At 54.5% G+C, this 10,465-nt stretch overlaps 1 protein-coding gene across 1 annotated transcript in view; it reads right to left on the reverse strand.

Moving 5' to 3' along the window:
* The window catches only part of VSTM2L (V-set and transmembrane domain containing 2 like), a 33,421-nt gene extending 23,730 nt beyond the window's left edge, over nt 1-9,691 (reverse strand). Inside the window, exon 1 of the mRNA XM_016148288.2 lies at nt 9,343-9,691. Coding sequence (XP_016003774.2) covers nt 9,343-9,463 — 121 coding nt within the window. The 5' untranslated portion in view covers nt 9,464-9,691. The remainder of the gene's footprint in view (nt 1-9,342) is intronic.
* Nucleotides 9,692-10,465: the final 774 nt, after the last annotated feature.

A 10,465-nucleotide genomic window follows, 5' to 3' on the forward strand; every position in this document is an offset into this window, starting at 1 on the left:
ACCCAGGAAGCAGCCTCTTTCTACTCACACAGCCATACCCACCCGATGCCAGCCGCACCCTGTGCCTTCCCCACTCAGAAACCTTCCAGGGCTGCCGCTGCCCTGGAGTCAAGGCCAAGCTCTGCGGCCTGTCCTCCGGAGCTGCAGCTGCGGCCTGCTGTACCAATATGCATGACTCTCCAAATGAAGCCCCTGCCAGACCCAGGCAGTCAGGCTCGACTCTGTACTGGCCTCTGGAGTCTCCTTGCAGCCCTGGAGGTCTCTGGACACAGGCTGAGAAGAAGCCTACCTCCCCCAGGAAGTCTTCCCTAACTGTACCAGGACACAACAACCACTCTCACTCGGAATCTGCAGACACCGCCTTGGGATGGCTCACCTGCCCGTGCCCTGTTTCCTGGGCTCTCATCTCTGGTTAACTGTCATCCCTTATGTCTCTCCCCAACACCCACCCCCTGGAGACACTCATCCACCAAGGACTTGCTAGGGAAAGTTAATGAAGTTTCATTCCAGAGGCCACCCCAGGTCACACGAGAGGGCTGAGAGTAGGGGAAAGACTCCAGGTCCACACCTGGCCTGCTGCCCGTTCGCCCTGTATCCCGGGGCCAGCCCTGGCCTCTCTCCGGGCCTCGTTTTCCTCGGTGAAAGGAAGGCTGCTCTTCCTGAGGACCACAGATGGGCTTTGGGGCCTCAACAAACCCTCGGAAACTAAGCAAAACGATGTGGCGTTTTCCTGAGGAAACCATCCAGTTTTCGTCAGATTCTCAAGAGGATCGTGACCTCTGAAATAATTAGGAGCCACTAGTCTAAACAAGCTCCAGTGTCCCTTGTAACTTCACCATTTGGTCATTCATCCTTTTTTCCACTTCATTCATTCAACTGACATTCCGTGAGTGCCTGCTCTGTGTGGGAGTCATTATGATAAACAGAATATATGCATGTGTAATCAGAGATGTCATCTGAAGAGGGTGTGTGTGTGTGTGTGTGTGTGTGTGCACGCACGCACAGGGAGACAGAAAGAGAGGGTGAAAAGAGGAAGAGAGATGGATACGGCAGACATAGAGAAAGGGACAAAGAAAGATAGAGATTTAAAGACAGAGATAGAGGGCAAAAGAGACAGAGTCAGAGACAGAGACTGATTGAGAGAGACCCAGAGAGAGAAAGATCCAGAATGAGGGGGGCAGGCAGAGCATTTGCCTCAGATGGCCACTGCCAGCCCCTCTAATTGATAGCTCTGAGCAAGGCCCCCTCTCCTGGCTCCAGCTCTAACCTTCCAGATGCTCCCAGAGCTTCTATGCCTCTAGTCCCAAGGGCAACAGCTTGGAGGGGGTGGGGAGGCTGGTTTTAAAGCAAAGGCTTCTAGGCAGAGGAAACCAGCCTGGTCCCTTAGGCCGGGACATTAAAGGACCACCCAGGCTCCCTCCCACCTCGCCAAAGCTCTTCAAACCACGCACAATCAAACACTCAAACACACACACTCCAGACATTCGTTTGTTTAGTCAAAAACACCAGCCCCTCATAGCGTACCCAGACAAGTGCAGCCGGGGTCACCTGGCTGTCCTGAGTCGGACCGCGCCCCACCGACAGGGCTGGACTCGGATCCAGGAGCCTAGACTTTCACGCTCTTTCGGCCAGACACAGCCTTCTCAGCGTTTTGGCGTCACAGACCCTGAGAGACTCTGATGAGGCCAGGACACTGATCCAGAACAGAGCATCCGCCCACACGCCCACCCGGTTTGGCAGCCAGAAGCAGGACAGATGAACGGGTTAAGAACTCCAGTTCTGCAGTCCCGCAAGCTGGGCTCAAGCCTGGTTTTACCAAGCAACATCTGTGCGTCCTCGGGCAAGTCGCATCACCCCCGCTAAGCCTCAGTGTCCTCCTTCCGTAAAATGGGAGCATCCTCCTCACGGGGTGCATGAGAATGAAAGGGGAGCGGGGAGGGGAAGTGGGAGGCACAGAGAAAACGCTCGATGAGCACTGGCTGGTGTTTCAGTTCACAGAGCCTGAAGGCCACTGAGAGGGAAGCAGCACCACGTGCTGGATGGAATTCCACGCTGCCATCCGCTCCATCCTCACCTGCCGGTCGCAGGACAAAGGCTAGGGCTTGGGAGGGTAAGGATGGAAGAATTCTAGGTGCTTAAAGCTTAGGCAAACTTGGCATCGTTCAGGTGGGGACAGCGGAGCCCAGAGAGGGGAAGGGACCTGCCAGGCCACCCAGAAGGTAGCGGCGGAGGTAGAGTAGGTAAAAACCCTTTCTGCTGCCCCAACTCTGGCACTTTCGACTCAGAGCTGAAGTGAAGTCACTGCCCCTTCCCCTCAACACAGGTGACAGCAAAGGGCCCCACCCCTGCCATGTCCCTTGTGTGAGGCCAGGCATCCTCAATTAGGGAGCTCCGCCCCCCTGGGCCCTTGTCCCTTGTCCCAGCACCATCACTAAGCTGCTGTGCGACAGATCTTTATTAACCACCCACTGTGTTCTGGCTTCTGTCCACTCTACTGATTTATGCTCTTTTGAGAAATAAAGCAGAAATCCCCTCTATAAAATCTCCAGCTAAAAAGTGGTAGGGCCCAATTTGCATACCTTCTGATGGGCAGTTCACTACTGGACACCCTCACTGCCCAGGGTAGGGGGTAAGTGCCCTTCTCTGGGCTGAACGTCATCCCTGCTTCTTAACTTAGCACAATTTCTGTGTGTGTATATATATATATATATATATATATATATATATATTTATATAATACATATATATGTATGTAAAATATACACACACACACACACACACACATACACAAAAGGTTTAGTTGTCTGAGCAAGAACTTTATGTCTTCTTCATTAATACATCCCTGGTGGCTAAGAGCATGGCACATGGCTGATGTTCGATCGATATTTGTTGAATGAATGAATGAACGAATGAGTGATCAAGCTTCCAGTACACGGCGGCAGCCTCTGTTTGGCCTGCGGTGCCCAGTGTGAGGAGCAGGGAGCGTGAGGTAGGAGGGGCGGCCTGCGGCCGGCACGCCCGTGCCCTATCACTCACACGCACCTCATGCCTGCACACCACCCACATGATTACATCCTTGATAGTTTCCTATTAACTAACCCACTACTTTTTAATATGCACATTAATTTCATCCTAAGCAATCATACCTGTAAAATCATAGTTTTGATGTGCTGGCTATATTTTTCTAATCTACATAAAAATAAATGCATAACTATTAAAGTGAAAGAGGTTTGTCTGGATTTTGCCTAAAATCATCTCTCAGGTAGGACCCAATCTTGCTGAGGGCCCTGGGGAGTCTTAAAGAAGGTGATCGTGGAGCCAAGTCCCGGAGACTTCTCTGGTGGCTTTGAGAAAGGGAAGGGGACACAGCGTTGGGCAGGGGACCTGGAAGAGCAGCAGCCCCTCCACCTCCCCACCCGACCCCACTTCTCCCCAGCAGTAGGTACTGGAGGGAACCGGCTGGTAAAGGGGTAGATTTCTTTTCCCAGTGAGACCGTCACCTCTTTTTCTGATGGAGGAGTCTCATCAGGATCTGGCAGAGGAGGTAGCAGCCTGAAATCTCATTACTCTCAGGGCTGTAGCACCTCATAGCACCCCGGCGGGCCAGGCGTGGGTCGGCCTGCAGCAAGGTGAAATCAGCCCACCCACCGCAGGATGTCCTTGCCATGGACAGTAAGGATGAGGAGGGGCTCTAATTTTGTGATTTTTCTACTAAAAACATGGATCCCTTATGAAATTAAAATTATGTGGATGTTTAAAATTCCATTAACGTGGAATGCGCACATGTTTAGAAATTCAGATCTCAGACCCCTGCCTTGTTCTCCTTGCCATCCATTTGTTCATTCTCTGCCGCCTCCCTGTGCTGGGCACTGTAGTGGGTGCTAGGACACTAGGGACTCTCGCTCACCTCTGCCCTGGAGCCCTGAGTCATTACAGCGAGGGGTGAAGAGGTGAGAGTGCCCAGATGCCACCTCTGTGTGCCCAGCTCACCCCACACTCTCTTTGAGGCTAACTCTTCCCATAACTCCATCAACAGCTGGTTCTGTCCCTAAGTCCAAGGTCATGGCCAAGCACCAGGAGTTGGGCTTGCTTCATGCCATCACCTTTCCCTTCTTTCTGACACATACCCCTCATGTGGGCACTTACGCCACTGTTCACACCACAGATCCCATCTCCCTGCCCATTTGATTTTCTCAACCTCCAAGGGCAATCGGAATGTCACTGAGACAGCGTTCTGGTCTGAGTTTGCCACTTCCGCTGCCCCCCACATGCCCCCAGTGTGGAATGTGGAGCTCACCACGCTCCTTCCACCTCTTCTCATCCTCTCTGGGTCTCAACAGCACCGTGAGCCACTTTCTTGGGTTTGAATCACGACTCCTATACTTGCTAGGTGTGTGACCTTGGGCAAGCCTTTTAACCTCCCCGCCAGAGAAAGTCCATTCCTCTTAGGGTTCTTCTGGGGATCAAATGAGATGATGCCATTTAAGGCCCTGGCACGACACTCAATAAACATTTCCTTCCATATATTTATTTCCCTATTTATGGATAAGACTTGATTCCAAAATCCAAATACCTCCGAGGCAGTTTGGGGCAAATGCTCCTTTGCCCATGACCTTCATCTTCCCCTCTGTGAAAGAGATTGAGGAGGTGGTTCGAGAGTCCTTGCTGGCTGGGCCTGAGCCTTGGTGATTCATTCCAAGTGCTCCATTGCCTCCCTCAGCAGCTGGTGAGTTGGAAGTGACCACTCTCTCTGGCATCCCTGACCTTGCCCACTTGTTTGTCACTAGGAGACTTCCCTCAACACCCCTGCTGTCACCGTGGGGATGAGTTACATTCCCCATCTTGCTGGTGGCCCGCAGCTCCCCTTGCTTAGGGAAAGGCTGAAGGAGCGACTGATAGGCGAGGTGTCAAAACCGATTGGCATGAAGGACTTGGGGAAAACCGTTTGTGAGGGCCAATTCCCCACAGGAGGCCTGTAAACCCTCAGACCAAAGCAGAGTGTTTATGGGCGTAATTGATAAAATAATCAACACCCGAGACAACGGTGGACACATTTTTAACATCATAACCTTTGGAAGACAGCACTCAATTTGCTCCATCTTCCAGCCACCAAACTAGCCAGCTTATTGATGGTAAAATACCAACAGTTCGGTATGGAACACAAGAAAGCCAGAGTCATTTTTCAGTGCACAGGCTGTTTGTCAAATGACCCAGTGCAGCCATCTCCCACCCCCTTCCCCCCTCATCCAGCACCCCGCTGCTCCCTCCTGGCAACAGAAAGAACCTCAGGACACTGATTCACTCAATGGACGGAGCACCGGGCCACGCCAGGATCTTTGTCTGCACTGGGGTGTATTAATAATTGAAGGTACTGGCCTAGAGGTGTGTGTGTGTGTGTGTGTGTGTGTGTGTGTGTGTGTGTGTGCACGCACGCATGCGGTGTGTGGCAGGGCAGGGTGGGAGGATGGATGCTTGTTGCAGTAGAAGGCTTCCTGGGGCTCCTCTCAGAGTCCACATACCTGCTCCAGCCTGGACCTCTCCCCTTCTCTTACAAAACCAGACCGAACCAGCAGGCCCTAGCACCAGACACTTTCCCATCCCTGTTTGTCTCATTTCCCATACTGTCTTAAGTATTCACCCATGGCTCCCAAACTCCAGGCTGCGGGAGAATCATCTGGGAAGTTAATTAAAATGCAGATTCCAGGGTTCCATCAACAATCATTTTGGCTAAAGGGTCTGGGAAGTCCCTGGGATCTGCATTTAATAAACTCTCTGGGTATTTCCAAAGCAGGGAATCTGGAAAGATCCTTGCAAAGATCCTGCCTTCTGGACCCCTGACTGGGACAAGATCTGGAAAGAGCACTGGACAAGAAGTCTGGCCCAGCTGACTTTTTCTAACTTGTGCATGGCCTCGGCAAGATCCTGTCACCTTTCTGAGCAGCTGGCTCTTCTTGGTGGAACCCATTGCTTTATGGGTTCTCTGGGGAGCTGGCAGGGAGTGCGCTTAGATGGCGCTCTGCAGGGAAGACGTTTCCTCACGTGACCTGCCAAGCCTGCTTCAAGGCAGTCCTGGAGGAAGCAGGCCCAGAACTGCCAGACACAGCTTCATTCTAGGCACAGCTTTCCAGCTCTCAGGACAGACTCAGTGACCTTGGGCAAGTCATTGGCCCTCTCTGAACTTCAGTGTCCCCTTTCGTCCAGCATCGGCCTTACATGAATAATGCCAGCTTTAGCGAGTTAACACTGGCAGGGTTTGGCAGCACCTAGAACACAGTAGGCGTTTCACAAATGCCAGTTCCCTTTCCTCCTACCCCTACTGTGCTCGTGGCAATAAGCGAACCCTTTCTGATAAGGAAAAATCAAAATAGCTGCTATTTATTGAGTACCTATCAGGAGCAGACACTGACTGTCACTACCCCAGCCTCCTAATTCCTGATGCCTCCCTAAGAGGCGTGCACCATTCACTCCCCATTCCTTCCTCGTGCCTTTAAAAATCCCTTTTTGAAGTGGGCTGAGGAGAGGTAGCAAGGAGATGGGAAGCAAGACAGATGTCCTTGCAGACCCATCTGACCACAGCCTCTCCCTGTGACAAGCCCTGGGGCAGGCAGGCGGAAAGATTAGCCTGGCGGCTGGGCTTGGCTCTGATGGAGCTGGAGAGGTGAGTAGCCAGCAAGCGGTTGGAGTCAGCGGGGCTCTCTCTGGGATCCCGTGCTTCCAGCCCGCACCCCCGCCCAAGACATGGAGACACCTTCCTAACCCAGCCACATTTCCTGAATCAGCTGAGGACACACAGAGCCTAGGAATAATGAAACGATCAGGCTCCAATCTGCTAAACAGCAATTTCTGGGCTTTTTCAGCACACACAGCTTTTATCAAATTGGTATTCTCCTCCTGAACACAAATGGCTTATTAGACATGACCCACTTATTCGCCGTGTCTCACTATCATTAATAACAGTTTCTTTTTGTGATTAAGTGAGTGGCTCCAAACCCTTCCTGTGGAGGCGGCCGCTTGGCCCGGCAGAGGGGCAGCCATGGAGGCTCCTAGGCAGCCACTACTTGGTGACTTTGAACCTTACAATGTTGGGGGAAGACAGTCTGACCCCTGCGGAGTAGCCTAGCTTCCTCATTTCCTGAGGGACAAAAGAAACCCCAGAGGCATGACCCACTTGCCCAGAGCCACACAAGCGGTTGGTGAGAAGCCAGGTTCCCCAGCAGCCAGTGCTGTGTCCTTTCCATCTAGCCCTTCCTCTGGGTCCAGGAGCTGGACTTCTCCAGGGTTCAGAGGGGACATTACAGTTGGTGGGACAGAGCTGTGCCCCTAAGCACACCTGGCAGCAGAGGGCAGGTGGAGAGTGCCACACAAAGAGCAAACCCTGCTCCCCTATAAAAGATTACCTCAGGGACTCAAGAATGAGAGCGGCACCCAAATCCTTGGGGTCTGGTGCTCCAGGGACAGATGACCGTAAACTATTCTGAGCCCCAGTCCTTGTATCTCGCGGGACTGCAAACTCAGGAAAGCTCTTCCTTGGAAAATTCTCCCAGAGCAAGTTTCAACCATGCCAAGGAACTGAGCGGAGCAAGGAAGGAAGCGAAAGGAGGAATTCCCAGTTTCCCCTGAATAGGAGAGAATCTGACAGGGAGATGGATGTCCTGCAAAAAGTGCTGTCTTTTCCCACAGACCCTGAGGCCAGTCCCAGCTCAGCCATTCACTCACTGTGTGACCTTGGGCAAGTCCCTTTTCTTCTCTGAGCCTTGGTTTCTCCATCTATAAATCAAGGATCAGACTAATCCTTTTCTATTTACCATCGCTCCAACCGGGTCAGTAGAAATTAGATGGGGGACATGAAGGGTGCACAAATGGTACACGGAGTAGTTACTATCAAACGTGGTAAGGCAGAAAGGTGCAGGGAATCATGGGTCTCAAAAAGCAGAGACCCCCGAGAAGAGCTTTGGAAACCCCCTACCCCTGGAGCAATCTCACTCATGTGTCACACGCCAGCAAAGCTTTCTCTGATTATCTATCCCCCATCCCCCACTTGGCCCCAGCACTTACTCTTTCCCACGAGAATAAATCACCCAGTTCTCTGTTCTTTGTGCAAACCTCCCCCCAGCCCTGGGCATACGGTGCCCAGCTCCGGTGCTGCAGTTTCCCCCACCAGATTGGGAGCCCGTGCAAGGGAAGAGATGGATGGAGGAAGGGTCTTCGTTTTCATCTATGCCCTGGTCCCCACACAGAAGCCTGGCTCACAGGGGACAGGGGAGCCCCCACAGCTGCCAGCCTCAGATCCAACTCTGCTGCCAACTTGGACTCCTCTGAGGCTAGAAGGAGCTCTGACAGGCAACCAGTGCTGGGAGTGCTTGCTCCCCGGCTGCCACGGTGGTTGAGTTGAGATTTCTCACATTTCAGTCCTCTGAGGCTAAGGGTGAGGATAAGTGCTGCTTCCCTATAGAGGGATGGCAGGGGCTTCCTGCCTACCCCAGAGGCAGACACAAGCGTCTGGTATCCTTCTCCCCTTTCCATGCCTCTGGCGGGAAGCAGCCTGCCCAACTATTATTCCACTGTCTTCAAGGGGCTCCCACCAAGCCTCCTATCCTGAGATACACCCACCCCACGGGGCGGCTGCAGCCCCAGGCTACCGGTTCTCAAGAGACAGGGTCTTCTGTCCCCCAGGTACCCCAGTGGCATAAGGGGCAGGTGTGGAGAGGGAGAGGAGAAGTAGTAGTGGAGTTAAATCCATAAAGGAGAAAGGCAGATGGGCAGGGAGAGGTGGGCGAGCAAAGTGTGTTCACAAGTGTGTGTGTGCGTGTGCACGCACGCGCATGTGTGTGTTTGCCAGTATGTCTGCAGGCGGGCAGGCAGGCAAGAGTTGTGCAGAGTGTTTGAGCCTGGATGCCAGCTGGCAGGGTGTGAGCCCGCCAGCCGTAGTGTCTGGTATGTGTGTGCAGTGGACATAAGTGTGAGTGCCTAGGGGTGAGGAGAAGGATCTGAGAAGGTGCTGGAGATGGTGAGGGTAGGAGTTGTTGAGTGCGAGAAAGCAATGTGTGACTCTGAGTGTGCCCGTGGCTGTGAATGTCTGTGTGGTGGTTGTAGAGGTGTGTGTATCGGAAAGAGTGGGTGTGGAGGGAGGGAGTGGGCTTTCCGCGATAGCCAGATCCGGGGTGCCCGCTCCTCCGCAGGGGTAGCCAGGTTGCCAGGGCGGATCCATGGACCCGGCAGGGGGCGCCCAGGGACTCCCGTCCCGACCACCGCAGGTTCGAGCCCGGGGACTGACAAGTTGGAGCGGCGCAGCCCCGGGTGGGGTTTGATGGGGAAGTCCGCGGGGGCGGTGACCGAACTCACCATGGCCGGAGACGTGGTTGTCCCAAGGCGCGTGGCCGGCGGGCCTCGTGGCGCCGCCGAGTTGCAGGAAAAGTGCCAGGTAGTGGAGGGCGCCCAGCGCCACCGCGAGCGGAGCCCCCATAGTGCGCGCTCGGGCCGGGGGCGCCGCTGCCTCACATCGGGGCTCAGGAGACCGCAGACCCCGCGCCCGCCGTCCCCTGCCCGGTGCGGCCTGGCTGCCCGGCTGCGCCCGCTGCCCCTCGCCCGCTGTACGCTGCCCGCCCCGGCCCCAGCCTTCGCCTGGCTCCGGCCCAGCCCTGGCTGCGGGCAGCGAGCGCACACCCAGCCGGCCGCCTCCGACTGCGGGACTCTTCCCTTCCGCGGAAGGCCACTCCGCTCGGCGCGGCCGCCGCACCCCTCCCTCCCACTCCCTCCCGCCCGCCCGGAGGAGGCGGCGGCGGAGGGATCTGCCGCTTGATTTATCATCAAAGTTTTGCTCAGGCTGGGATTTTTAAAGCGGTACCCGCAACTTCCCCCTCCCGGGAGCGCAGGTAGGGGGCGGGATGGGGACCCCAGGGACCCGGTTCCGGTAAAGCAGAACGCAACTGGCTTCGGAAACAAATACTATCCTGCGGGATAAGAAAGAAAACTAATCCACCCGCCTCAAGACCCGGCGCGCTGAGAGGGACTCCTCAACTTTGCTAGCAGGGCGGTGCCTGGGTCAGGGGGCAGATGAGGGTGGAGGTGACGGCGAGGTACGGTAGGAACCTGGGCTCGGACGCAGGAGACCTGGTTTTTTTAGCCCTGTTGCAGCCTTTGGCTTTCTGTTTGATCGTGTCCGGGTTTCTCTCCTCTCGTCTGACCGTCATGGTCTTCATCTGGGAAATGGGAATCATAGCTACCTCCAGGGGTCGTGGTGAGGATTTATGAAATCTGGTGTGCGAGGCCCTTAGCACAATGCCGCCCTCGTGGCAGGAGCTCAATAGTTATTACTGTTGTTTCCCTCTTTGGGACTCAGTTTTTGTATCCGCGTAGTGGGAGCGAGGCAGGCCAGTTTCTGGGGCTCCTTCGAATATAAAGATGCTGGGCTCCGCACAGTGGATTGGATCGCCCCCTTCTGGACTGTAGGGCTCCCTTCCTCGGA

Source organism: Rousettus aegyptiacus, unplaced genomic scaffold, assembly GCF_014176215.1.
Source record: "Rousettus aegyptiacus isolate mRouAeg1 unplaced genomic scaffold, mRouAeg1.p scaffold_m13_p_12, whole genome shotgun sequence".
In the NCBI taxonomy this organism is placed as follows: Eukaryota; Metazoa; Chordata; class Mammalia; order Chiroptera; family Pteropodidae; genus Rousettus; species Rousettus aegyptiacus.